The 26761-nt window shown below is 33.0% G+C and overlaps 3 protein-coding genes across 5 annotated transcripts in view; 1 reads left to right on the top strand and 2 right to left on the bottom strand.

Annotated features, from left to right (window-relative positions):
* LOC128191865 (alpha-1,6-mannosylglycoprotein 6-beta-N-acetylglucosaminyltransferase A-like) overlaps positions 1 to 21245 on the top strand; it is a 41619-nt gene extending 20374 nt beyond the window's left edge. For 2 of the 3 annotated variants that reach the window (XM_052864200.1, XM_052864198.1), the window contains 15 exons: positions 3559 to 3641; positions 3937 to 4026; positions 5017 to 5094; positions 5229 to 5399; positions 5669 to 5735; positions 6091 to 6193; positions 6519 to 6653; positions 7310 to 7443; positions 8062 to 8186; positions 10535 to 10561; positions 12183 to 12347; positions 12693 to 12839; positions 13086 to 13205; positions 16067 to 16250; positions 16409 to 21245. In XM_052864200.1, coding sequence (XP_052720160.1) covers positions 3559 to 3641; positions 3937 to 4026; positions 5017 to 5094; positions 5229 to 5399; positions 5669 to 5735; positions 6091 to 6193; positions 6519 to 6653; positions 7310 to 7443; positions 8062 to 8186; positions 10535 to 10561; positions 12183 to 12347; positions 12693 to 12839; positions 13086 to 13205; positions 16067 to 16250; positions 16409 to 16665 — 1886 coding nt within the window. In that variant the 3' untranslated portion in view covers positions 16666 to 21245. The remainder of the gene's footprint in view (positions 1 to 3558; positions 3642 to 3936; positions 4027 to 5016; positions 5095 to 5228; positions 5400 to 5668; positions 5736 to 6090; positions 6194 to 6518; positions 6654 to 7309; positions 7444 to 8061; positions 8187 to 10534; positions 10562 to 12182; positions 12348 to 12692; positions 12840 to 13085; positions 13206 to 16066; positions 16251 to 16408) is intronic. The other variant, XM_052864199.1, reaches the window with a different exon arrangement.
* Positions 21246 to 21653: 408 nt separating this feature from the next.
* Positions 21654 to 23434, bottom strand: LOC128191866 (probable pterin-4-alpha-carbinolamine dehydratase). The gene is made up of 4 exons (XM_052864201.1): positions 23286 to 23434; positions 22675 to 22812; positions 22239 to 22319; positions 21654 to 22091 (listed from the first exon to the last, which is right to left on the bottom strand). The coding sequence occupies exons 1-4, from the start codon at positions 23385 to 23387 to the stop codon at positions 21999 to 22001; spliced, it is 414 nt and encodes a 137-aa protein (XP_052720161.1). The 5' UTR covers positions 23388 to 23434; the 3' UTR covers positions 21654 to 21998.
* Positions 23435 to 24208: 774 nt separating this feature from the next.
* LOC128156903 (low affinity immunoglobulin epsilon Fc receptor-like) lies at positions 24209 to 26514 on the bottom strand. Its single transcript, XM_052819230.1, has 5 exons — positions 26347 to 26514; positions 26117 to 26211; positions 25688 to 25784; positions 24746 to 24971; positions 24209 to 24302 (listed from the first exon to the last, which is right to left on the bottom strand). Exons 1-5 carry the CDS (start codon positions 26399 to 26401, stop codon positions 24266 to 24268), a joined length of 510 nt encoding a protein of 169 aa, XP_052675190.1. The 5' UTR covers positions 26402 to 26514; the 3' UTR covers positions 24209 to 24265.
* Between the last annotated feature and the right edge of the window lie 247 nt (positions 26515 to 26761).

Raw genomic sequence — 26761 nt, 5'->3', positions numbered from 1 at the left:
GCGTGATATTTCAAAAACTTCAGACAATGTTTGGTAGTGGAGTTGAATGATTTGCCGATTTTGAATGCTTGACCTATTCTTGCATGGATGCAGTGTGATTTTGCAAGTATTTAGGCACATGCTTGTAGTATTTTGCTATTTTGCCTTGATATTTATTTGCAGACCATTCCTTAATTAAAGAATATAACAGTAACGCAGAAAGCAATTAACAAACAGCTATCAGTCAAGGTGGAAAATGCTATTTTTCTGTTTCCTCCATAACTCAGTGTTAGAGAGTAAAATGCATATTAAATAGTAATAAGTGTAAGTTGAGGTGTAAATGATCGCGTTGGATGATCAATAAACTCTTCTGAATTTGATCTCTTAAAGATAAATTTTTAAAAAGTCTCAAATAATATTTGAATATTTTCTAATGTTGTAGCAATCACTTGAAATTGAAGCATTATGATGTTTAAATATTCTTTTTTAACCCCCCCCCCCCCCCAACCCCCACCCCCCCCCCCCCCCCTAGATGACTTGTATACCAGGAAAATACCTTTCAAAAGATTTAGGTTCAGGAAACTATAAAAGCCCCTTTTTTAAATACATAAAATCTCTGCTATAATGTTTCATATTCACAGGAAAAGTAAACTTTATATACACGTACAGTAAAACACGGTTATAGGAAACACATTTAAAATGAATTGATGTCACAACGAAGTGATTTTCATTCCCCTTGACAACATATTGTATATTACATGTTCTAAACTTGAAGAGTATTAAAATGAATTAAGGCTATAACGAAGCAACATCATCCGTCCCTGGGACTTTGTTATAATGGTGTTTTACTGTAGTTTCAACTCAAGATTTTAAGTAGAAAATTCTCGAAAACACATTGATTGACAAAATATCAGTTTGACCTTTCGCAAATTTTTTTTATATCTTTTGTGATCAGCATTGATTGAACATTTTTGGACTTTAATGTCAATGTACTTTTAGAAGGAAAATGGGTTGGTTTGATATCGTTTCTGTTGAGTAGAATGTTAGTAACTAAGAATAGATCTGCTTGTATTTTCAGCTTGGAGTTTTTACTTGTGTCTCTAATAGGATGGTAAATGAAATGTTCAATACAATACTGACTCCTAATATACATGACTCTGTCAATTTATTGCACTTGTTTTAATCACTAACACATTTATTTTTTGTCTATTGATCCTGATTTTCAATTAATCATTATTTCCGAGAATTTGTGTACTGGCCAATTAATACCTTACCTACATTGGGTCCATAACCTGTGTCTATAATTATAATAAATTGTTAGAAATGCTCTATCTATCTATCCATTAGGCCTACATGAATGTCACGTTTCACTTATAGCCATTCTGTAAAGTTTATGACCATTGATTATTTATCACAAGCATAGCAAGTATAATTTGCAATCATTTTATTCCAATTTTATTTCCCTTAATCATCACTCAGCATGCCAATTAGATGCCAAGAAACAAAATGATGATCAGTCTATCCAAATCTCAAATCATTTAAAGAGGGTTTTTTTTTTTCAACAATATACATTATTACAAACAAAAAAAATTTGATATGTGACTGATTCAGAATGCTCTCTTGTCAAACGTTTATGGCTGAATGTCACTCTGGTCATCCAAATGCTCATAATAAACTGGATATGAATACACTGTACAGTATTTTCTCACGACCTCGCCCTAGAAAAACGAAACCTTTGTGTAACTTAATTTTAGATTTCATTTCAAATTTACACAATAGAAATACTTAAACGCAACGTGAGCTGCATTTAAATACGTTGCCAAACTTTGATGTTCCTTTGAAATCACAAAAGGCCGGCCGGGTCATGGTTCTATTAACTTCCATAACATGGATCAGTCGCATTTATTTCTATGTCAGTATATTGATACCTAGCTTACAGGCCAAAAACTGGGAAAATTACAGTCAAGTAAATAATGTATGAAGAACCAGGTCTATAATTCTTCATAATTATCCTATACTCCTAAACTGAACAGTGTTTGTCCAATCAATGATTCAGTTATGAATTAATCATTGTCCCAGACAGTTATTATATGGTATAAACTGTCACCGTATGAAGAAAAAAAAAAACCCAGACATAAGTCTTTTGAAATATTTTATACAGGTACTCGAGAGCAGCCATAAATTGTATTTCAACCATTGATACATGTAAAAGATTTTGTGAAACAATTTAACAATATACGGCACACATACTTGACGAGAGTTTATAGACTTGTATTTTGTACATTCAAATATATCACTCAAGACTAGTTTTTTGTGTACCGGTACGTACTCAGTCATCTTATCTTATTTCAAACACTTTCTTATTTCCAGAGTTTAATATGGTCCATAGTCTTTGTATACTGTCTAAACTTGATCAAGTAAAACATATGGTAGTTTAATGTTCTTTATCTTTATTCTGTTTTCACATATACAACCTTTTCTCTATACACGTATTCAAAAAAAACATTCAAAATCCTAACTGAATTTTGCATACTGTAACTGTTTAGGAAAAGGTTGTACCATCTGATAACAGTTTGTTCTCTACTCCTTTAAAGGACCTCATTTTCCACTTTTCAGCCATTCTCACAATCAATAAGTAAGACAGTGTGTGTTTCTTAAACCTCAACTTAGCTAATATTTATGTTAGAGAGAAACACCTGGTCTAAAGTTTACCGTACTTCCTCAAACATTGGAAAAAAACAGAATTTAAATTATGAACACACCTTGAAATTATTTATTAATGCATCATTGATTTGAATGGAAGGGGCTTCAAAAACTCTTGAGGATTTCACAGTACAATTAATTTTTTTTCTTTTTTTGGACGGGGGGGGGGAAGAGAATTTGACTCCCTCCCAAAAAAATTTGTTTGCTTCCCACAATAAGCCCCATTAAAAATCATTGATTTATATATCCCACTCAGATTTTTGTAGTCAGTTCCTTTCGGAGTTTCGGTATCAAAACATGAGGGTCCTTTGAGACAAGAAACAGACTGCAGTGTGAATAATAATAATTTTTTTGTATGTTTAAAGGTACAACATCCGTAATTTTTAAATCATTAGTTTTTTTTGTGATTTTTCTTAAATTTGCATAACTGGTTTTTTAATTTGATGTTTAATTTAAATTGATTGTGATTTAATTTCAAACTGAAAAACATTTTCAGCAACAGCAAAATATAACAGAAATCATGCAATTTCATCAATATTTTTAGATAGTGAGAATTATCTCTCTTTTCAGTAGGACTTTGTACCTTAACTACACTTTTTGTGTGTTGATTTTGGAGTTAGTGTAATTAAAGACCTGAAAATAATTTTACCATACTTGTACATATACCTTACAGGAAAACATTATAAGCTATCATGAATGTTTAGCGATGATGCTAATTGTAAAATTATTGAATTATATTAAGTTTTCTTTGCTGATGGTGTAGAGAAATGAAAATTTAATCTGAAAATTATGCAATAACAAGTGGACTTTTAATTAAACGTCAGATCAAGATAAAATTGTCCATGTGAAGCTACAAATTTGGTGTTATTTTGACAGATCTTATTCTTGGGAAGACAGAGGCTTGTATGCTGACTGAACAGGACAAACAGGTGTACACCAAATGTGAAGGCAAGCTGGAGGTAAGGGCAGGCAACTCCTCATAGAGAACAAAATACCATTAATATAATCTTCCAACACAAGCTTTAACACTATAATACTTGTTTGGAATGGGTAGGGGTGCACTTGGTTATTTTTATGAAGCGAGACCAACCCTGGGTTTTGAAAAACAATACATTGGGTGATGTTAGCCTATTTCAGTTATTTGCCTTTAGATGTGTAAAATAAAGTTTTTGCCTATTTCGTATTGTGAGTATCTTCCATTACCATGTGCTTTGATGTGTATTCTGAGTACAAGTGTCCCTGTTTTTTTTTCAGTGGATGAGACAGATGTGGCAGTCTGACGCGTGTTATGCCTCCTATGGAGTGGATGGCTCGGAGTGTTCATTTCTGATGTATCTGAGTGAGGTAGGTAATCAACAAACAAATCATTTCTGATGTATCTGAGTGAGGTAGGTACCTCAACAAACAAATCATTTCTGATGTATTGAGTGAGGTGGGTACCTCAACCAACAAATCATTTCTGGTGTGAGTGAGGTGGGTACCTCAACCAACAAATCATTTCTGGTGTGAGTGAGGTGGGTACCTCAACAAACAAATCATTTCTGATGTATCTGAATGAGATAGGTACCTTAACAAACAAATCATTTCTGGTGTGAGTGAAGTAGGAACCTCAACAAACAAATCTTTTCTAGTGTATCTGAATGAGGTAGGTACTGGTACCTCAACAAACAAATCATTTCTGGTGTGAGTGAGGTGGGTACCTCAACAAACAAATCATTTCTGGTGTGAGTGAGGTGGGTACCTCAACAAACAAATCAATTCTGGTATGAGTGAGGTAGGTACCTCAACAAACAAATCGTTTCTGGTGTGAGTGAGGTAGGTACTTCAATAAACAAATAATTTCTGATGTATCTAATGAAGGTATAGAAAGTTTACTGAACAATTCATTTCTCAGTGGTATCTCAGTGAGGTACATGTACTGGAACGTACTTCAACCAACAAATTGTTTCTGGTGTATCAATTTAAAAAGAGATTGGAACTTCACCAAATAATTAATTTTTAATGTACCAGGATTTTAAGTGAGTCACTAAACAAATCACATCTGATATTTCTATGTGAAGTAGGTACTTTAACCTAATTATCATACTTTATCAAAACATTCAATTCTGATCAATACATGCATTTAAATGAGCTAGGTAACAGCACCAGCACCAAACATTGACCATGAACTAGTGTTGTAGCTTAGTTTTTCATCAATGACAATGTATTGTTTGAGGTACCAGTACATGTAGTACTAGTACATGTATTTAGAAGAGTTGAATGTTTCATTTGTTATATCCAAGCTTATAACTTTTTGCCCAGTATAAATTCCCAAATATCTCTTTTTTTTGACAGGTTGAAGGATGGTGTCCTAAAAGAACATGGAAAAAAAATGTCAAAGTTCCTATAGAAGATAAATCCAAAGTCCAATATGTAAAGTTTTTCTCTCATTTAGCTGTTTTTTTTAAAAAACTGATATACAGTGATGTTTAACTTGTTGTGAATTCACGTAGCTTTTCCTTTGTCTTATTATGATCTGTGTAATGGAGATGTGCTTTAATTTGCAGATTGATACCAACGACGACATTGAAGGGTTGATGAAAATTTTGGTGGACCCCAATGAGAGGCAGGGCTATGCCTGGATCAGAATGAGGATCAGAAAAATGTGGCCGAAATGGGTCCTGGCGGCAGGGAACCTGAAAGAGAAACAAAAGCTGGAGAAACGCAGGCGGAAGAAGGTCCAATATTGAAATCTATTTGTTTTTATGGATAAATTTTAGAGGACTTTAAATGGAAACCTATCCTCTTGTTTTTCCTATTAGAATTAATAAAATATTTATATAATTCTCGTTTTATAGCGTAAAAATATTATTTGATTTAAAGTACCACGGAAAAAAATGTAAAGTGGATTTAATTTAATTCAATTATTCATAATTATTCCTGAAACAGCATTCAAAAATATTTCAAACCTATTACATTTTATTGATGAAGTTGTCAATATTTGCAGATTCTTGTCCATTTGGGGCTGCTTTCTAAACAGTCTGGCTGGGGATTTGCTGAAAATCAATTCAAAGGTGAATTCAAGTGAAAGTAAACTACATATCTTAAATCATACAACATACTCTCATGTGTGAAATTTTATGTACTTTAACATTTCATCCATTTTGTAGAACTACATGCACAATGTAAAATCATTGTTTAGTTACATACTGAACTTATATGTCTCAATCATTTTATTCTTTGGATAATTCATTTTGGCAACAGGAATACTTCAATAATCTGTAGATAGGTCAAGAAAGAGACTAGCACATGATTAATGGTGTCTCTCTTAATGACGAAAAACATAGATGCATGTATAAATTTAGGTAATTTTCCCAAACATTTCATTGCATGTGAACTGTCTATGAGCATGAGTTTTATGATTGTTAGGTGGACCTCTAGGAGAACTCGTACAGTGGAGTGACCTGATCTGTACCCTGTATGTGTTGGGACATCAGCTGACCATTACCAGTGAAACTTATCAGCTGGAAAAGTAAGTTACGATCCTAAGTATAAAGTTACACAGCTGATAGAGAAAATTTACAAACTTGAAATGTACATGTATGTTATGGTGATAAACTATAGAATAGAGAAAAACTATCAAGTTGGAAAAGATGTAAAAGTTGAAGTATTTAGATAAACTTGAAATGTACGGTATTAGTCTATCTAGGAAAGCCACTTAGAATTGCAAAATACTTGTAATTCAAGATGTTAATGTACTGAAACATGCATACTTGTAGATGATAAAAGGATGCGGTATATTTATTGTTTTCATGTATACATACTGTGCTAATAATCTGCCTCTTTTTTTTCCGTAGGATCTTAAGTCAGCTGCCCGCTGCTAATTCGCCCTGTCAGAGCAGGACTGACCTACCCGTCCATATCATCTACACAGACATTGTAGGACTCAGGCAGTTCAAGAGATATGTTAAAGGAGGCTATGGCAAATTCAGGTTAGTATAAAAGTTCATCTTCTTGTGCATTTATATGACGGCTAAACTGCCATGTCTCAAACTCCTTGGAGCAGGGAAAAGTTCTAGAAGCAGATCTGTAAAGTGAAGTTGTGTGGTTTGTTTACATGTTAAAATGGTGCCTATAGTTTTGTGTGTGAATTTACGATGATACTTCCCATTTCCAGGTTAGTGCATTTGTTAAAAATAAAGTTTTAAGCAAGTAAAGTGATGATCGATATAAATAGTAAACTTTAGGGAATTTTTTGGCATGAGGTATTTCCACAGAATATATTGGACAGTTAGGTTAATCAGTTCAAATCTAGTGCAAGTTTTTGTGTAGCTATACAGCATGTCTCTCCAAATTTTCCTGTTGAGTTAATACTGATCTGGAGCTAGGAAAACTTTCAGATAAGCAGGAATTTGAGATATCAGGATTTCGTGATGCTTAAAAATGGCAGTTAGAAAGAAAAAAAATCTCTTATAGAATTATCCAGTGTTTTCAATGCACAAATACACTGAATTCAAGAGGCAAAAATTTGACTGCACCTTATGAATGGAGCTTAGCATTGCCTTACTTTTCAGTGATAACTCTTTGGCTATGCCTTTAATGTTGGTGGTTTGATATGCTAAAGTATTATATAAATTTCTGTTTTCAGCTGCTTGTTGAGAATTGTGGACTCCTTTGGTACAGAACCTGCCTACAATCTACGAATGTATGCCAAGGCCCACAAAATCCTCACCTCCTGGGGAGGACAGGACCTGCTTCCTCAGCAGTTCTTCACCATGTTCCGTAAGGCAAACTTTTCAGTCCTTTATAACTTTGTATAATTATGCTATAGATATATAATATCTATACGGTAAGCCTTGTAGATGATGTGAAAGCCTTTTATTGTTTGCATTCATTTGCCCACCTTGTTACTTTCTATCCGCAATTAAGGAAGAAAATTACCATCCATGATATTATTACAGTTAATCAAATCATCATAATTTCACTTAAGCCTTTCCTTATTCACCTGATTTCAACATTGAAATCCAAAATATTACAAAAACTGCTACGAAATTCAATGGGGCCAGATTTCAATAAAGACTATGTAAAGTTGTGGGTAATGAGTAATACCCATGAAGTCCACAAAAATTGAGCCATTTACAAATTCTAGTGAATTCACTGTCATATTTTATTTTTGTGAAAAACTTCATAAAAAATTATATTGTAAATTTATCTAACTAAATTGGTTTATAGATTAGATAAAGAGTATCCTAGTTTTTGTTATTTAATTGTTTCACATTTGTAATGTGGTATTATTAGCATGGTACATGTACATAGAAAGGTGTAAAAACACTATAGAAGCTAACTGTTACTATTCGTTATCCATTTGATTATTTTCTCGGTTTACTTACTGTTTTTTAGCTCACAGTCCTGACAATTCTTTTATGGGATTTGTGGTGGAACAACATTTGAATGACTCGGATGTGAAGGGAATCAAACGAGAGAACTGGGCTTTGGTGTATGGCAAAAACGACTACATGTATGAGGTAAGTTCATACACATACAATAAGCACCCGGCATTAAATGTATTTTTTTCTATAGTTAACGTAAGATTATTCCTGTACTAGGGTAATAACATTTTACTAAATACGAGTAATTGTTATAAATATAGTACAGGGAATCATCCTACTATTATAAAAGAAAATATTTTAACATTAGGTACCTATGACACATATGCGGTGATTGATTTGAACATATTTTATTGTCTGCTGGTGTGAATAAAAGAATTGGGCACAAGTTCTTAAAACTTAAAATGCCCTTTCCTACATATGGTGATTTCCAAATAGCTTATAGTTAAACTTATTAAAAGAGAAGATTCCAGAATGTAATTAGACAAACAACTTAATTTAAGGAATAATGACTCATTCTTTGAGTATTATGAGTTGATGTTTTCGGTTGGGCTTTATGATAGACTTTATCATGTCCTGCCAATAATTATCACCATAATATTTATAAAGAATGATTCCCTATATTATATTTATAAAATTTTCAGCAATCGTATGGTTGAGATATTATTAGGCTATTACCTTTTTGTATAATTATGCAGACTCCCCTTGTACCCCACACTATATCACTGATTAAATTATTGAAATTAATACTCTTTTATCATTTTGTATAATTACGCAAAGCCTGCTTGCACTCCGCACTATGTCACTGATCAAATGTATTGGATTATAGTTAACAAATTTTATTATACCCCCGCTCCGAAGGAGAGGGGGTATACTGTTTTACCCTTGTGTCTGTCTGTCTGTCCGTCTGTCTGTCCGTCTGTCTGTCCGTCCGTAAAAAAAATTTCTGTCGCATTTATCTCAGCAACTATTTATCGCAGATGCTTGAAATTTTAACACAGTGTTTGTTAAGGCATGCCATATCGTGGGATATATTTTTGTATCAATCGGACGTCAACTTCCTGTTAAATGACGACTTTGCTTATTTTTTAACCAAAATTTTCAAACAAATTTTCGTCAAAGATTTCTCAGCAACTGTTTATGGCAGATGCTTGAAATTTTAACACACTATTTGTTTTGGCATGCCATATTGTGGGATATATTTTTGTATCAATCGGACGTCAACTTCCTGTTAAATGAGGACTTTGTTTATTTTAGCCAAAATTTTCAAACAAATTTTCGTCAAAGATTTCTCAGCAGCTATTTATCGCAGATGCTTGAAATTTTAACACACTATTTGTTTTGGCATGCCATATTGTGGGATATATTTTTGTATCAATCAGACGTCAACTTCCTGTTAAATAATGACTTTGTTTATTTTTTGCCAAAATTTTCAAACAAATTTTCGTCAAAGATTTCTTAGCAGCTATTTATCGGAGATGCTTTAAATTTTAACACAGTATTTTTTAAGGCATGCCATATCGTGGGATATATTTTTGTTTCAATCGGACGTCATCTTCCTGTTAAATGAGGACTTTGTTTATTTTAGCCAAAATTTTCAAACAAATTTTCCTCAAAGATTTCTCAGCAGCTATTTATCGCAGATGCTTGAAATTTTAACACACTATTTGTTTAGGCATGCCATATTGTGGGATATATTTCTGTACCAATCGGATGCCAGCTTTCTGTTAAATGTCGACTTTGCTTATTTTGCATATTCACATCAGAGCGGGGGTATCACTAGTGAGCATTGGCTCACAGATATCTTGTTTGTATTGTTATCTCATACAAAGACACTCGAAAATGTAAATATTTAAGGAATAAAGACCACCTAATACTTTAGTTCCCAAATGTGTGGTTGCTTATTTCTCCTTCTTGAAGTATTTTGTATTTGATAATTATGCTGAATTTGATATTGGCATGGTTGAAGGTATATATAATTTGCTCCCTATTTGATGTAGAAAGGAAAAATGTCCCATATTTTCTTTCTTTATATTCTTATTTGATAACTGCATGCATGCTATTGGATGCATTCTAAATTGACTAATTAATCTTTACTTGATTGCTGTAATTTTCAAAAACAAATCTACTTATAGGTATATATTATTAATCTTCTAATGAAAAACAATTTATTATCAACTTCATTGTTACAATTAATCGTCATATAAACTTGAAATTATATTTTGATTAATGCAAACCTATAGCAGCTGCCGCTATCTGTGATTTTTTTTTTTCCGGTTAAAATTGTACCTATTTTGTAATTAGTTTCAGCTAAAGAATTTGCATATACTGAACTTTGTTAAAGTATTTTTAAGTTAAAGTCTTAGTCCCTTTTTGGACCAAAATCCAGTAACTTCCAAATTCAATGATTTTAACTGCTTCATTTCATGTAAATTAAATCCTTAAAAAATCAATTTTTTAATTACTTTTGCTTTTTTTGTTATCAGAATGCAACCAGAGTGTCCTTATACAGGGTACGATGATTGATATCTGGTGTGTTAATTGGTTACTAACCCCACACCATTTGGTTTTAACTTTTAACTGTAGTGTGTATTAAGTCTGCATTAATGTTTTCTTTCTATGAAAAAATGATTCACATTATATCACTGCGATTACTAATCTTTTGAAGGAAGGAAATATAGTTTTATCAGACAATTTATTTATTAACAAGAAAGTTTGTCAGTTGAATTTTAATGTTCTTTTTCATATTAATATGTCATTATGTATATATAGAAATCTAATAAAAAATGATCAAGGATCACTGGCAATGCATATACATGTACAGTCAAACTTTGTTATCTCGAACTAGATGAGACAGTTGAAAAACTTCGATATATCCCAATATTCAAGATATCGAGGGTAAAATACTTGAAAAATAAGTGGTTGGGACTTACAAATCACTTCGACATATCCAATGAATTTGAGATATCAGTGTTTGAGATATCGAAGTTCAACTATATATATGTAAAACACTCCAAACCATCTCCACTTTTCTTTTACAGCTCCACTTAAGAATAACCCATTTATAAATGAAACCAATTTGTAAGATACATGTATATGAGCATCAAAACATAACTATTTGTATAGGGGGGAAAAAAGCAAACAGATTATTTTATGTAAGTTTCATGTAGTGTTTTGTTGCATTGTGAGATTAGCTTTTGAAGGAGGGAGCCTAGCAGGCATAGATTATTCATGAAAGCAAAAAAGAAATTAATTGAGTTGGCCCACTGTCAGTACTGGTAACTAACTGAGAGACTGCAGGCTGGTCAAAGGTTTCCATCAATGGAAAATATGCACAAGTTGTTTCCAATTATGACAACAAAGGTCATTTTCAGCAATACTAATCTTAGAATATCTAGGTCACTGTAACCTCATTATATGAATTAGTTGTGTGAGAAAGTATGAGCTTTAATTAATTCAACTTTTATGCGGATTATATGCTCCTCTGTCTTGACTCAAGATCCTAAGACAGTGGAAAAAATTTTGCTTTTCTCAATCTTTACAGCAATTAGATATTTCTATTACCAGTAGAATTCAATAATATGATAAAATGCCTCTTGTATTTAAATCTTCTGGTAAGTTGAAATGCCCATACATATTTTGTAATACTTCAAAAAAATCGTTCGACAGTTTAAAAGAACTGAGGACAATTGATTAAAATTTTTCTTGATCGTGAGATCACAGAATGAAGCTTATGTTAACAGGTGTATCAGATATACATGTATACCCATTAAAAGACCACAAAGAACAAAGTGGTTTTATTAAGAATGAATAGATAGCTGTTCAAGGTTGAATTCAATTGCAGGATCCCAAGGTAAAAGCTCTTCCTAAAGTAAGGAGGTATTTTCGTTAACTCATGAACTGTAGCAAGAGATTTAACTCTTTAATTTTTTAGATCAAATTTACTGTATGTCAGAAAGTTGAGTCACCATGCTCCTTGAATTTTATTCCCACTACATGTATTTCTTTTCATATGCTGACATAATCAAATGAAAAAAAATTGATATGCACCAACCTTATTATTATTCACTCAGAATTACATTCATTAAAGCCAAATACTTGTCACTGATTGTGGGTTTGATGGCATGGTTTCAGGGCAAAGACAAGTACCTAAATACAATCAAGAAAAGACTAGAGGTCCACGGCACGGTTTATGTGGACGAGAAGGCCAAGACTAAGCGCTCCTACATGCCCAGCTTTGTCACGAACCATGGTCTGCAAAAACCAGAGGATTTCCATGTACTGCTGAGAAAGTCCAAGGTAGCAACTGTTATATTAAAGTTAAAACTATACTTGAATTATTGAATACAAGTTGCTAGACTTAATAGTTTATGAATTTTAGCAGGGTTTTTTTCATGCCATGCATATTGATAGTGCATAGTTGATTTTTTAAAATTTAAATTAAAAAAAGAAGAAAAAGAAATCTGTGATTAAATTTTAACAACTAGGAAAAAATTAAGAAAAGAGTTCAAAAGATGTTTTTATGATAAAACAATAAAAAGGTAGTTAAGTATGAACTAAACTGTTTTGACATATTTTACTTTTATCTCATTTGGTTTTACAAATGAATCATTATTTAGGATTAAACTGTTCTAACTCTTGTAGATATTTGTTGGTCTCGGATTTCCTTATGAAGGTCCTGCTCCTCTGGAAGCCATAGCTAATGGTGCTGTTTACCTCAATCCTAAATTTGCAACCCCCCATAGTAGTAAAAATATACAGTTCTTCAAGGGCAAACCAACAGCAAGAGAGGTAAGATCTTAGAAGATTACATGGGGGCTGTGCATTCTATTCTGCATTACATTAAGTACCATATTCCCTCTGTAATTCACCTGATAATCAAGACCCTTTTCCACTCTGCTGTATTTTCAATATATAATTTTGTGAAGACTGAATCCTCTGTTCATTTTATTGAATGAAGTACCGGTATTTATGAATGAGCTTGGTGTACATGATACACTTGGACTGGGTAAAATCTTTATTTTCCTCATTCTGTAGCTGACCAGTCAACATCCTTATGCTGAGCTGTTCATTGGTGAGCCGTATGTATACACAGTAAACATGCACAATGACACACAAGTCCTAAAGGTGCTGGACAAAATTCTTCAGAACAAAGAGGTTAGTCCATTTAAAGACTGAGGTCTGTATACTGTAGATAGGGAAAAGATTGCAGTGTTTTTAACTAGGGGCTCCACTCTGTGGGTGCCCAATAGTCCATCTGTTTGTCCTTCCATCCATCTGTCCATCCGAGATCGCTTGTCTTTAGCATATATGTTTTTTTCCCCTTGGCCAAATCTGGCTCATACTTCATCCATAGGGTTCCTTTAGGTAAAGGGTGTGCAGTGACCTTGAACCATGATTCTAGGTCGGAGGTTAAGGTCATAGCGGACTTATAAATAAAATCCTTGTATGGGGCATATCTTCTCTCCCCTTGATCCGCTGTAACTCATACTTCACTCACAGAGTGTCTATGGTCAAAGGGTGTGCAGTGACTTTGAATGAAGTTTGTAGGTCAAGGGTTAAGTCATATCAAACCACACAAAAATCTTTTTTTCAGAGTATATATACTTTCCACTAAGCCTGATTTGGTTCATACTTCCCATTCACAGAGCTTTTGAGTAAAGGGTATGTAGTGACTTAGAACTAAGTTTCAATGTCAAATTTGAAGGTCATAACAGAATTTCTAAAGTATAGGTCAAGGTCAAAGCAAAATTATCTGAAATTCTTTTCATTTTATTGTCTATTATTCAAGCGGGGTCCTTTGAGATGGTCACCATCTCCACATTGTCTAGTTTAACTATGTTAGCAATTAGACAATTTTCCGTGAACATAAAGCCACAGTAAATATTGAGCGATGTATTCACCATCTCTGCCATTACAGATGTTATTGATAGATGCATGATAGGGCCTAAGTTACCATTTTCCAATCGTAACCATAGTACTGTAAAAAAATATCAAGCATATATATATGATTTAATACAACTAATGCTAATTAAACCATGGTAATTATAAGGTAAGATTCATTTCATCTTTATCAGGATTAATTATTTTATGATGAAAAAATTGATTATCCATGAAATTAGAAACATCATGAATGGTACTAACACAGGAAATCATGAAATCTTAGACATAGAGAATTAAAGACATTTACAATATTCAAAAGCTACAGGTGATGGAAATATATTGAGATATATTTCAAGGACCTTGCACATGTACATGCATTTATTTTTATAAAATCACTAAATGATAACAGAGTACCGGCATACATTGTGTATGTACGACAGCTATCAGAATTGAAGAGTGAAGGATGAGATTTTCATGATATGGAAAGCCATAGATGGTGATAATGTTTAGGCTTTTCAGGCTTATGCCCCTGATATCAATTATCAGGGGTACAGGCTTATGCCCCTGTTATCAACTATCAGGGGTACAGGCTTATGCCCCTGATATCAACTATCAGGGATATAGGCTTATGCCCCTAATATCAACTATCAGGGATACAGGCTTATGCCCTTGATATCAACTATCATGCCCCTGATATCAACTATCAGGGATACAGGCTTATGCCCCTGATATCAACTATTATGCCCCTGATATCAACTATCAGGGATATAGGCTTATGCCCCTGATATCAAATATCATGCCCCTGATATCAACTATCAGGGGTACAGGCTTATGCCCCTGTTATCAACTACTGAGATCAGTGATACCAGTATCTTATTTTGGTTTTTCTAACGCTGTCTTTCTGACAAGCTTTTCTTACCACTTTAGAATTTTTTTTGACTTTAGATATCATATATAATGAATGACATTTTGACTTGATACTGATCAAAGGTCAATGACTTAGCAAGTGTTTTTAACAAACAAATTTTTTATAATTCATTTGAAACATGTTGTTATTCTTTTTATGTAGATAGGTATTTAAACAATTTAGTTCTGTTGATCTAGAGTATGCAAAATGTAAGTCAAGTTGCACACCTTAGAAACTATGCATGTTGCTTTTGCACATATGTGAGGTATTGTGTATTGAAAGGCTTTTTTTTTTTTATAATTTATTTCTTTTTCAAAGAAACAGACATGCAGAATTGATATAGTGTTTCTTCTGTAGTTCACATATTGCATTGATGTTATTTACTTATACATGTACATTTAATTTCTTGAATTATATACCTGCAGAATAAATCAAATCACACAATTATTTTGGAAGAAAAGAGCTAAAGAATAGTTATATGTGTACATGCAAACATATTACTCATATTTTTGCATAATATGTAGGTAACACATATTTCAAGGTGTCATACAGTTTTGTATCAAAGTTAAAAAAAAAAAAATTCTCACACATTATACATAATTATGAAGATATAAGCAAAATGCACATCAATTCTTCTTGATTGTGACCTCCAGGTCAAACCTTGCATGAATTTGAAGGAAAGTCTTCATTGGTTTTTCAATAGAGGTAATTAATTAGATACTGTGCATTAATCAGATTACTGGGCTTCTAAGTACATATTCAAACCTTTAAGCCTTATTGTATCAAGGCGTTTCAAGACAGGATAATTGCTCCTCCTTTTTCTAACAGTTAATTGGTTTAAGCTATGGGTGCACAGTTGAAGTTTTTATTAAGGTTTTTAACTTGAAGACACACTAACACTGTAGCCCTCATCTAAAGCTGTTTCTACATCAGACCTACAAAAAGGTTGTGGTTTCCCATCAACATGTATAGGACAGCACTGGTTTAGGGGTTTGTAACAATATCATGAAAATATGTTATCATGTCAAGTTTAATTCCAAGAATAGCACATGAAGCATTTACACAGCTTTTGGGAATAAATGTACTAACTAAACTCTATCCATTTCATTACAGTCGGTAACTTTCATTGAATTTATGCAAGCATGTGCTTTACAAATTATCATGCATGTGGGTTTATTTGTACAGATCATATTTGTGCAATGCAAAATGAATTCCTTAACTGTTGCAGTTCACATCCCACATGCCATATGAGTTTACAGAGGAGGGCATGCTGCAAAGGATGAACGCCTACATCGAACATCAAAACTGGTGTCAGTTCCAGAAGCAGGAGGCAAAATGGCCGCCACATTCAGCCATTTCTTTTGTCATGGGAGCTGATGGCCAATCCTGTAAAGATGCTTGCTGGCAGCAAGGTAAAACTAGATTGTTGTAGAATTATTTTTGCAGTTTGCTGCTTGAATTTAAATTTAACAAGAAGAAAAGAAAAGCAAACTTTTATATTAGTGAAAATAGAATTGGTTTGACAAATGATCAAGTTTTTTTTGTAGCAGATTGTTTTTTTATTTTTTAGGATTGATATGTGAACCTAGTCATTTTCTGCAAATTAATTCAGCTAGGTCCATGAAGCAAGCCAAAGTGGACTGTAGTCGTGAAGATTATGTGGCAGACATTTTCTACCCAGGGTACGACCCTCACTCTAAGGAGTGTGTTTTTCAGAAAGAGGAGCTATTATTCAGCTGCGTAGGCCAAAAAACAAATTTCCGACGCTTTTGTCCGTGTCGGAACTACATTAAGGGCCAGACAGCGCTGTGTCAAGAATGTTTATGAGTAACCGGTTTCCAACTGGTTCAACTATCACCTGTGTGAAAGGTTTTACCTGAAACCATAGATATCATTTAAATACATGTAATAGGAAGCTGATGTACCCTGTGCATTTAATATCAAAAATATTTTTAAAACAGAAATATAATTTTATTTAGTCATTTTCAAACAATTTGAAAAGAAAAAGTCCTTTTTAAGAATTTATTTTAAGGGTTGTATTTTTAAATATTTTTTTTGTTTACAAATATGTTTATGATAAGATTTTTCCAATCAAAGTGAGAGGATTTATGCAGTTGGTCTTGGTACTTTCAATGTGTTCATCATTCCATATGTGTAAAATGCCTATTTTTGAGAAACATAACTTCATTATATTCATTATGTATTTATTGAACTGCATGTACTGTATTAAGTTTTAATGTACTTTAAATATTTCAAGGTGTTTGAAATATTGATGCAGTTATACCTCATGGAAATGCCCAAAACTTGCACATGCATATTCACTGTACCGGTATATTTATTAATCAATTATTAATGCAAACATGATACATCGTAACCAGCATTATCTGATTCATCTGAATTATAGGTACAGTGTATGTAGGCAGATCAAAATCAAATCAGACAAATCAAAATTTTCTTATTGGTTATTGGTTATCCCTACCTAAAGTACCATTAAAAACCATTAAAGTACCATTAAAAACTGTTTTATATTGATCAAAATCCTTTTTTTAAAAAAAACACCAAACTTATAGCCATTGGAACTTATTAAGTAAGTTATTTGTTTAATGAACAATGGGATAGATTATCATAGTACATGTACCTATTGCATAATTCAGTAGAAATCAACTAAATGCATAATTGAGTGAATGGAACACACAGTTTTACATATAGAGCTGATCTCACAAGTAACAGATATAGAGTGAAGAGTGTGATACAGTATGGTGTGTATTTATTTTATGAATGACACAATCATTGTCTTCAAAAAGCTTTACTGTTGTGCTTTATTTTATGATACAGGCAAACCTTTTTAATATCTATAACTTGGTTAACATAGGATAGAGAGGACAAACTATCCGTGGTATTTGAGATATCAATATTTGACTTATCGAAGTTCAATTACTTTATGTATTATTTTGGATTTATTTTTTTATCTGCAGGAAGCTTTAGTGAAATCAGAGACATAAATAACAGAGATTGGCAACTCCGCTATTAGCGTATTTTGTTGTTGAAAAATGTTACGGGACCAACCTTACTTTGAGAACTACATATTATATGGAAAACGATCTTAAACCAAAAGTATATTGTTTTTATGAAAAATGTGCACAGATTTTAGACATTTTTAAAACAAAAACTTGAAAAATAAGATATATACCGGCATATAAAAATTGGCCAGCTATGAAAATCGACGAAATCTCAGACGGCAGGTTGCCAACTGCGTACTTTTTTAATATTGTTTATATGACATAAACTCATGAACATATAATATTTTGAATGTTTTGGTAGTAGGGTTTAGCTGTTTATATTTCGATATAATTGTTTATTAGAAAGATATACTGATTTAAACTGGGAAATCTTTACAATAGGGACCGCGCGATTTCGATCAGTTGCCAATCTCTGTTATTTATGTCTTTGGTGGAATCAAATGGCAACATCAGCTAACATATTATTTTTGTTGTTATGCATTGTATGCAGTATCATTGTATTTGAAGCACATCTTTAGATAGAAGTTACAATTAAGTGGCCTTCATTCATGGTTATAGTACTAGGGATCCATTGGCTTGAGTACTAGTCGGCAGTTTGTGTACTTAGTTACACCAAATTATTTTTTAAAAGTTTACTGAAGTTCAATACAATTCAAAAATTACATACATATATTGAACAACAAAACACATTTTTAAAATTTAAAAGAACTGAAGTGGGATGCACATGCATTTTTGAACAATAGAACGAACATAAGATTGACACATTTTTAAACAAAAGTACCAAAGAAAGATAGTAATTTTGTTTTAATAAAGTAAGGAAGAATGAAACACAATAAATGAAGTAAAATTATACACATTTTTCGAAGGTAAGTCCTTCATTCCTAGTCAATCAGACTCAAAATAGCTAGTAATCAACATTCCCAGTCAATTAGGAAAATGCAGTAGCTTTTTCTGTGGGTCAGCTTTATAAGCATTTAACACATTGTTTGGAGAAATACTAACAAACTTGACTTTTCCTACCGTAATCAAATACTCTGTACTGCAAGGTATAAATTTTGATAATTTGATAAATTTGTATGATCGAATCATATATATCGATATTTCATATTCAATATTTTGATCCTGTTGCACAATATCAAAAGAGATAGGACTAGAACAATGTACACATATACCCCGTTTTTCATGAATTAATGCTTTAATCAATATATCAGAATTGTTGGTTTTACTTTATATATAATATAAATATATGTGTATATGTTTGATTATTTTAAGATTATGCTATATATACGTGGTACGCCTTTATATGCTAGTATTTGAATGTAGTGAATTAAGAAATGATTTTATCAAACCCTTGTTGATTTATGACGATGAACTGTTGACCAGGTTAATTGTTATATTGTTTATGATGATCTATTTATTATATATGTACACTATGAAATATATGTTGTTATAATATTCCAAGATCGCCATTAATTATTATTGCTGATGATGCACTGACACAATTAATTATCACGTCTGATTGATTTATCCTTTTTTTTAAACAATTATTTTTTGAAAACTAGATTCTTGTTAGCTCTTAAGTTTATTTTTGTATCTGCTGATAAGCACACACCTGCAGGCACTGTTATATGACCCCCTTTGATTTTCCTTGAATGTGGAATTGTTCATCACTTTATGTTTCAAGCAAATAAGTTAAAATAAATTGAAAAGTCCAAATTATTTCCCCCAAGATTTAACATTTAATAGCCGAATTTTTTTAAAATCTCAGATACTGCATATTGTTTTATTTGAATAAATCCTACTTTGTATGGATCTAGGTAGTTTGTTGACTGCTGCAATCTTACAAAGTTGATGTAAAATGGGAGGGTTCAGCCATTAGAAGTAATTTTTAAGTAATGGGTCTATTAGATACATGTAAAACATTTAAAATCCTGATTGTGTAGAAGGAATGTTGCAGCAACTGAAGTACTGGCTTCCTGTAATAGATCCAAGTGCCAAACAAAAGTTGAAATTGAAATCTGTTAATGATATATGTACATGCTCCAAGAAAAGACAGGAATCAATAGAAAGCTTGATTATCAGTAAATGACCAATATCCATTTGTTGTTGCCATATTTGATACACAGCTTAAGCTATAATGCTCAAACTCAATGTCGATTATATACTTGTCTATTTCTGTCTCAGCTAGCTTATTATATCCATTCTTTTCATCATCTAATCACCTTAGAAAAGCATGTAAGTTTCCATAGAACCAAAAGTTTTTCTTCATTGTTAAAAAAAAAGGTTTGAAAATCAAATATCTTGTGCAATTTTAGTAGTGTATTGTACAATTTGTCCAGTGATTTTTTTGTACATTCAATAAGAGTGATTACTTGGGTATTTAGATAATAATCTTGTAACTGTTTTCTCCTTATCTCTTAGAGACGAATACTATGTTTTATTTACTCTTTAGCAATTGAAAGGTCCTTAGGTCTTGGACTTGCAGGTTCACTTTATAGTGATTAGTCTTTCTGTCAATCCAATATTACTTGTCCATGATATAATTTCTCTCTCCCACCCCCACCCCCTTGGCCCAATCTGGCTCAAATTTCACACACAGATTGCTTGTGGGTAAAAGGTTTGCATTGACCTTGTAAAGATTCTATTAATAAGTAAAAGGTCAAGTTCATAAAAGTCTTTAGTGAAAAATCTTTTTGTGGACCAGTATCTGCCCTTAGCCCTTTTAGCTTATACTGCTTGTGGGTAAAAGGGATGCAGTGATTTTAAAAAGAAGTTTCTAGGTCAAAGTTGAAGGTCATAGCAGATATCTTTGAAATTCTGCTTTGGAGCATAATGTATCTCTTAATGACCTGTCTTTTGCTCAAACTTTATGAAAAGACTACCATAAGTAAGGGGTGTGCAGTGACCTTGAATTGAGATTCTATGCCTGTTTTAAATTTTTTGTTCTGCAAAGTTAATACCAGTCTTTCTAAAAATTTTGTGAATTCTAGAAGTTTACCTCTACGTTAAGTGTTTGTATAATTACCTGTACATGTTGATAATTAATATGTTAAATATTTTATCTGAAATCATTCCAGACACATAGCTATAAGGACATTCATGTCCTGTTTTGTTATAGACATTGCAATTTATATTAATGCAGAAGATTCAAACTTTTTGAAACTGCTTAATTTTTATTACCTGTCAGTTGGGAGAAAAAAACTTCATTCAAATGGGGTTATTTTTGTTGCATTTTGATTCATGTGTGCATGTTAGTTCGACTTTTCGTCTTAATTGTTCATTGAAGTTACAATGTACTTGTACGTATACAAATGTATAATGGAAGAGTCACTGCAATTGGTCATATTGAGCTTTACATTTGAAATAAAAACTTCCGATACCTGTCACGTTGCTGCAAGTTGTTTTTGGATTTCTTTTGTGTTAATTGTCATGCACCAAATACCGGTAATTAGATACGACAAGTTGACACAATATTCTGCAATCTTTTTTATTTAATAGTTACCAGTCTTGTGAATTTTCTGTTATGTTTGGAAAATATGACGGAAATGTGTCAAAAATAATTATATACTTTTCTATCAAAGTGAATGGGGATTGATCGAGTGGACGCAGAGCCCCTGACATTGTGAGGTTGAGTCACTGCATGCTATTTTTACAAGCATATTGCAGAAAATTTCAACAATTATATTGCAGAAGTAATGCATAACCCACATCAGGAAATAAAAAGCATTTTATAGTTTATATTTATGTGTATTCTGTGTTGGCTGTCACACTTTAAATGAATAGAATACAAAATGATTTATTAATTTCTGATTTTTATTTTGTTCAATAGTTCAAAGTACAAGACATACATTTTCACAATGATGGAGAATAACTGTAGCAGGTTTGTTTTCACAGCTAGTCCAACATGATCATGAGATATCTATTTCATTTGTGCACCAGGCACTCTACACATACACATATCAAAATTTACCTCCTCTGGACAGACTTGTTCAAGTTAAATCATACTAGTCTATTTCCTACCCTTAACCACCAACACGTAGGTTAGATACATTCTACAACAAAGACGCATACAAACACTTGACAATGGAATGCTTCTGAGATTCTATGAGAATTTGATGTCAGCTTTGGTTGAATTAAGTTTCACTTGTTGGCACACTTCTCAATAAAGTTGGCTAGAGTCACATCTCTATGAGACAGTCCACTGTAGTCATGTGTGCTCAGAGTTATCTGCACCTGATGGTAGAAACAGAGACAGTTGTCAAATACATTAATAAATCATTGTCCGTGCATAATTTACTCGAATATTGCATTGAATGAAGGGGAACTACAGTACTACATTTTGCATGCATCATTGTAAGTTATTTTAAAAATTGTTCTTGCCTTATTGTAAACATTGAACCACTCAGGATGATGGTCCATTTTGTCAGCCTGTATAGCCACTCTTGTCATGAAACCAAAGGCCTAAAATATACAAAATACATGATAAAATATTGATGATGCAATAATTCAAATTTAAACTCCTAGCATATTTGTTATTTTTTAATTCTCATAAAACTGAGATTTACAGGTAAATAAACATATTTCTAATACATTCAAAACTTTTATATTCATGGAACTTTTTAAAATGCATCTACTGTTATCTTACAATTGTAAAAACAAACGGAGCAAACAATCAAGCAAAAAACCCTAAGATGCCATGATGGTACCCAGTACACTACTAGAAGAAGTAGACAAATGAAATAAACATTCATGTAATTCAAACAACAATAAGATATATAGGCCTTATAGTTGTAAAAAAAAATGTACAATTACGTACCTCATTGAAGTCTTTGAACAGAAACTCTTTATAGATGGCATCTCTTCCTTCCACCATGGTCCAGCCTGACTTCTTCAGAGGAGACAAAACATCATCCCTCTCGGCAGCCTCCAGTTTTGTTCTCTTAGGACTTGAAGCCTTTAAAGCAAATTAACAGCATAATCAACAAATTAACAAAAAAAAATATGCAATACATTTTATTCTGAAATATTTTTCCATCTACAACATTAAAAAAAAATTTCAACTGTTGAGTTACCAAATTCATCAAAATCTCAAAATCATTTAATTAATGCAAATAGGCCTACCCCCCCCCCCCCCCCTGTTTGAAAATTTTCGTTAAACCACATGCACTGTGCAGTATAATCCGAGATTCCTCTGACTCTAAACCCCCCTCCCCCCGCATATGTCACAATTTGAAGTCAGAGGAATCTCGGATTATGTTTACATACCATTCATTATGAGTGAATGCTGACCATGTTGACCTACTTTAAATTTAATTTAGATTTGCAATCAGATTTAAGTAACTATTCACACAATTGACGTTGAGAAAATTCAGGTTGACAAGTGACATGGTTTAGAATGTGCATTTAAAAAAAATAATGCAAACTTACCATCTTTTTACTTATTAAGCGATTTGGACAAAAAATCAATTGTCTGTTCTGTCTACCAAACTTCAACTGTCCCAAAGCTTGCCGACAAACCGATGACAGCATGTGTAGACTTTTTGTAGTTTCCAGGCACTGAAGAGTTCCAAATCTAGGCGAGGATCCAGATTTTTTTCCCCAACGCGGATGGGTGTTAGACAGATAATTTTCTGCCAATGGGAGGGATGTCGTAGGCCTTTTGTTGATAACTTTATTAGATAAATTCAATAAATTTAATATTTTAAAGGGTGGAGATAAGGCATGCTCCCAACCACTCTCGATTTTCGCATGAATGAGGCCAGTGGTGCATGCAAATGTAAAATGTAAATGTAATCGTAAACTGGAAATAACTTTTTTTTTCAACGTTAAAACATTGAAAAGGAATGTGAAGAAATTATTAATATTTTTAAGAACCGTCAAAACTTAACAAAGTTCTTTTTGTTATTTGTTATCAATTTTTTTTTTTTTTTTTTTTTTATGAAAACTGAAAGCAGAGACATATAAATAACATGTTTTTTATGTCTCTGCTGAAGGTTATTGATTTACATATACTAGTAACAAAAGTGTTTACTTTGTAACTTTCCAGGAGAGGAGGATGGCTTCTAAGTTATTATACTAAAGGGGGATGTGTCCAAACCCTCTAAGCAGAGTATACAATAAATGTAGAATGTATATAAGAGGAAGTCAGGAGAGAGGTTGATCCGCTGTTGTATTGGATTTTCACCTCTGAAGTTTTTCATCATGTTGTGAACCCCGTTTCCATATAGCGTTCGTTCGTAACACATTTATTATGATTGTCCTTGATTATGAAAACTTTATTTCGGATACTTTTAACACACGTGTGCGCATACAGACAAGGTTTCCCATATAATTCAAGCACGGATCAAGCGCACATTCCCATCCTTTATTCAAGTTTTGCATTTCAACAATAAAACATGTACATTTTGTCACCCAATTATATTGTTAATTTCGTTGTCACTCAACCTGCAAGAAAAATGACGTACATTTTCATGAATATTGTACAATCATAATTACGAAAGTCCTCAAATAGCAACCTAGGCTTTAGCTGAACGACAAAATCTAGGTAAAGTTTATTTTTCTATTCTTTTTTTAATTTTCTGATAAAAAATATATAACTTATATGATGCTGAGAAGAAAAATGTCCTGGGCCTGAGAAATTTTATACCGCCAGAAAAAGCCATTAACTGTTCAAATTAAAATTAACAATTTTTTGTGTGACCGAAACTAGCTAGTCCATTATTAATTATATGCGTTTTTTTATCCACTTTTTTTTTTCGGAGAGCTACGTTAAGCATCATGCATATTAATATTATTTATTAGATTAAATTTTCAAATATGGCAGACCACTCTTCTCTATGATACATGAATATACTTGTACATGATACGCCAGTTTGGCTTTCACTCACTCTTTCTCACAGATGTAGTAGTTGAGCTGCCTACACGAGAAGTCGTGCCACTGTATGCTGGAGTCAGTGAAACAGTTGAACGCCACACAGTCCTCTGGACCCCCGTTCGGCTGGGAGGGGTGCCAGTCGGTGAACGAGAAAGGGTCCCTCGTCTTGACCCAGAGAAAAGTGCCTTCTGCCTCTAGATCCGTACCCCCGATCCAATAGTTCACGTTGTCATAGGTATCTGTTCCGAAAAAAAAGTGTACGTTTCAATAAATACAGATATGTATAATAATTATGTTTTTTATTTCAAGCCTTATGCCTCAATAAAGAATCTATGCATTTTTCTCAGTGTTTGGCGTGTATTAGTCAAGAAAGAGACAATGCAATTGAATATGAACCAGAGACCGAGCTCTCGGTTCCTATGCAGGCAAGTAGCATCAGCCCCCCTGCCCCCCCCTTTTTCGCAGCAAAGATTATTCTTAAATTTACATACAAAAATTGAATTAACATGGAGTTGCCCCCCCCCCCATACTTTTATGGGATGATGTAAAAAATTGATTTGAAAATAAGGGAATAATCAGTGAAATTGAAGTAAAAGGTATACACCCCCCCCCCCCCCCGGATCAGGGTTTTCAGAGTTTTGGAAAGTAACCTTTTTCCTTTTTTTGTTTTTGTTTTTGTTTTTGCGTATCAAGAATTTTTAGATGAGTCTGCCCCCCCCCCCCAATTTCAAAAACCATGCTACGTGCCTGCTATGACCATTAAACCACAGGTATCCGTATATAATAAAGACGTATAAATGTACTAGCATCCTTATCTCTAACTATTCTTTACCGTATTCACATTAATACTCTTTTTCCATCAAGACGATTAAAAATTAATTTCTATATATGCCTTGGAGTTGATTATATGAATATTAGTTCTTTTGATTTGAATAATTTTTAAAATTTTACTTACGGTTACTATGGAGAAAGGCGATTCGATTCTTCAGGAATCTATTCTCCACAGACGATTCAATTTCAACTAGTTTTCCTTGTAAGGCCGAGCATATGTACTGTTTGATAGATAAAATGGATGATAGCAAAATTATTAAATGTTTTTACTGTCTGATACGTAATTTTTATAAGATATGCTATTAATTATGTAATAATACAAATATCATAACAAAGTAAAAACCAAAATGTAAACACATCGAAACGTGCGAGTCCGGCAGTAAACAACTTGAGTTGAATCCACATTTTGTGAAGCTATTTACGGGCCTAAAGACCTGATCCAAGGTTTTTATTTGTAATACTAGCTGGAATTTTAACACTATACATGTATATATAAATAATTATTATTACATACATGTACATTGTACCCGATATTTCGATCAACAATACTGACCTCTGCGGAAGCCCAGTTTTCTAGGTCGTCTTTGAGTAGGTAACAGGAGGTCTGGAAATGGGTCCAGCCATCGTCACAAGCAGTCGCCTCAGCATCTGTAAAGTGTTCATTGATACACTGTGTATTTGCGTTTTCCTCTACTCCTAAATCTGACTATTCATGGAACAGATTTTCTTAAAATGTAAAGAAAACAAAAGTGGTTAACAGGGAATAAAACCAAATGTACTAACTGCTGTAAAACGCCAAGATAACCCCCAACAGGTAGGGGAAATGTTGAAAGAGCATCGTTATATTCCTTGAATGACCCGAGAGATGACACGGTTTTGTAAGATTATGACTGAGATAGTCATTGCAGGGAGTTTTGCACTATTGAATGTGTGGAATTATCTTTCCATGCACTTTTATCACGGAGAGTATTTGGTAAGACTATTCAGAGATAAGGAACGAATGTTGTACTTTTCCACTTGTTGTTAAGATACCACTGGCAGTTTAAAAATAAAAAGCATATGTTATTTTTTGGTTATCTTCAACTAGCTCACTGGAGGAAGCTCTGTCATTCAGTCAACTGAAAGGGGACTAAACGGTTGCCATTAAGTCACCTGTTCAGGCCTATCAGTTACTACATAATGTAGTATGTGGTTGACT

Source organism: Crassostrea angulata, chromosome 7 (assembly GCF_025612915.1).
Source record: "Crassostrea angulata isolate pt1a10 chromosome 7, ASM2561291v2, whole genome shotgun sequence".
NCBI lineage: Eukaryota > Metazoa > Mollusca > Bivalvia > Ostreida > Ostreidae > Magallana > Magallana angulata.
Note: the sequence above shows the minus strand (reverse complement) of the source record. Positions and strands in the feature narration are given on the sequence as shown.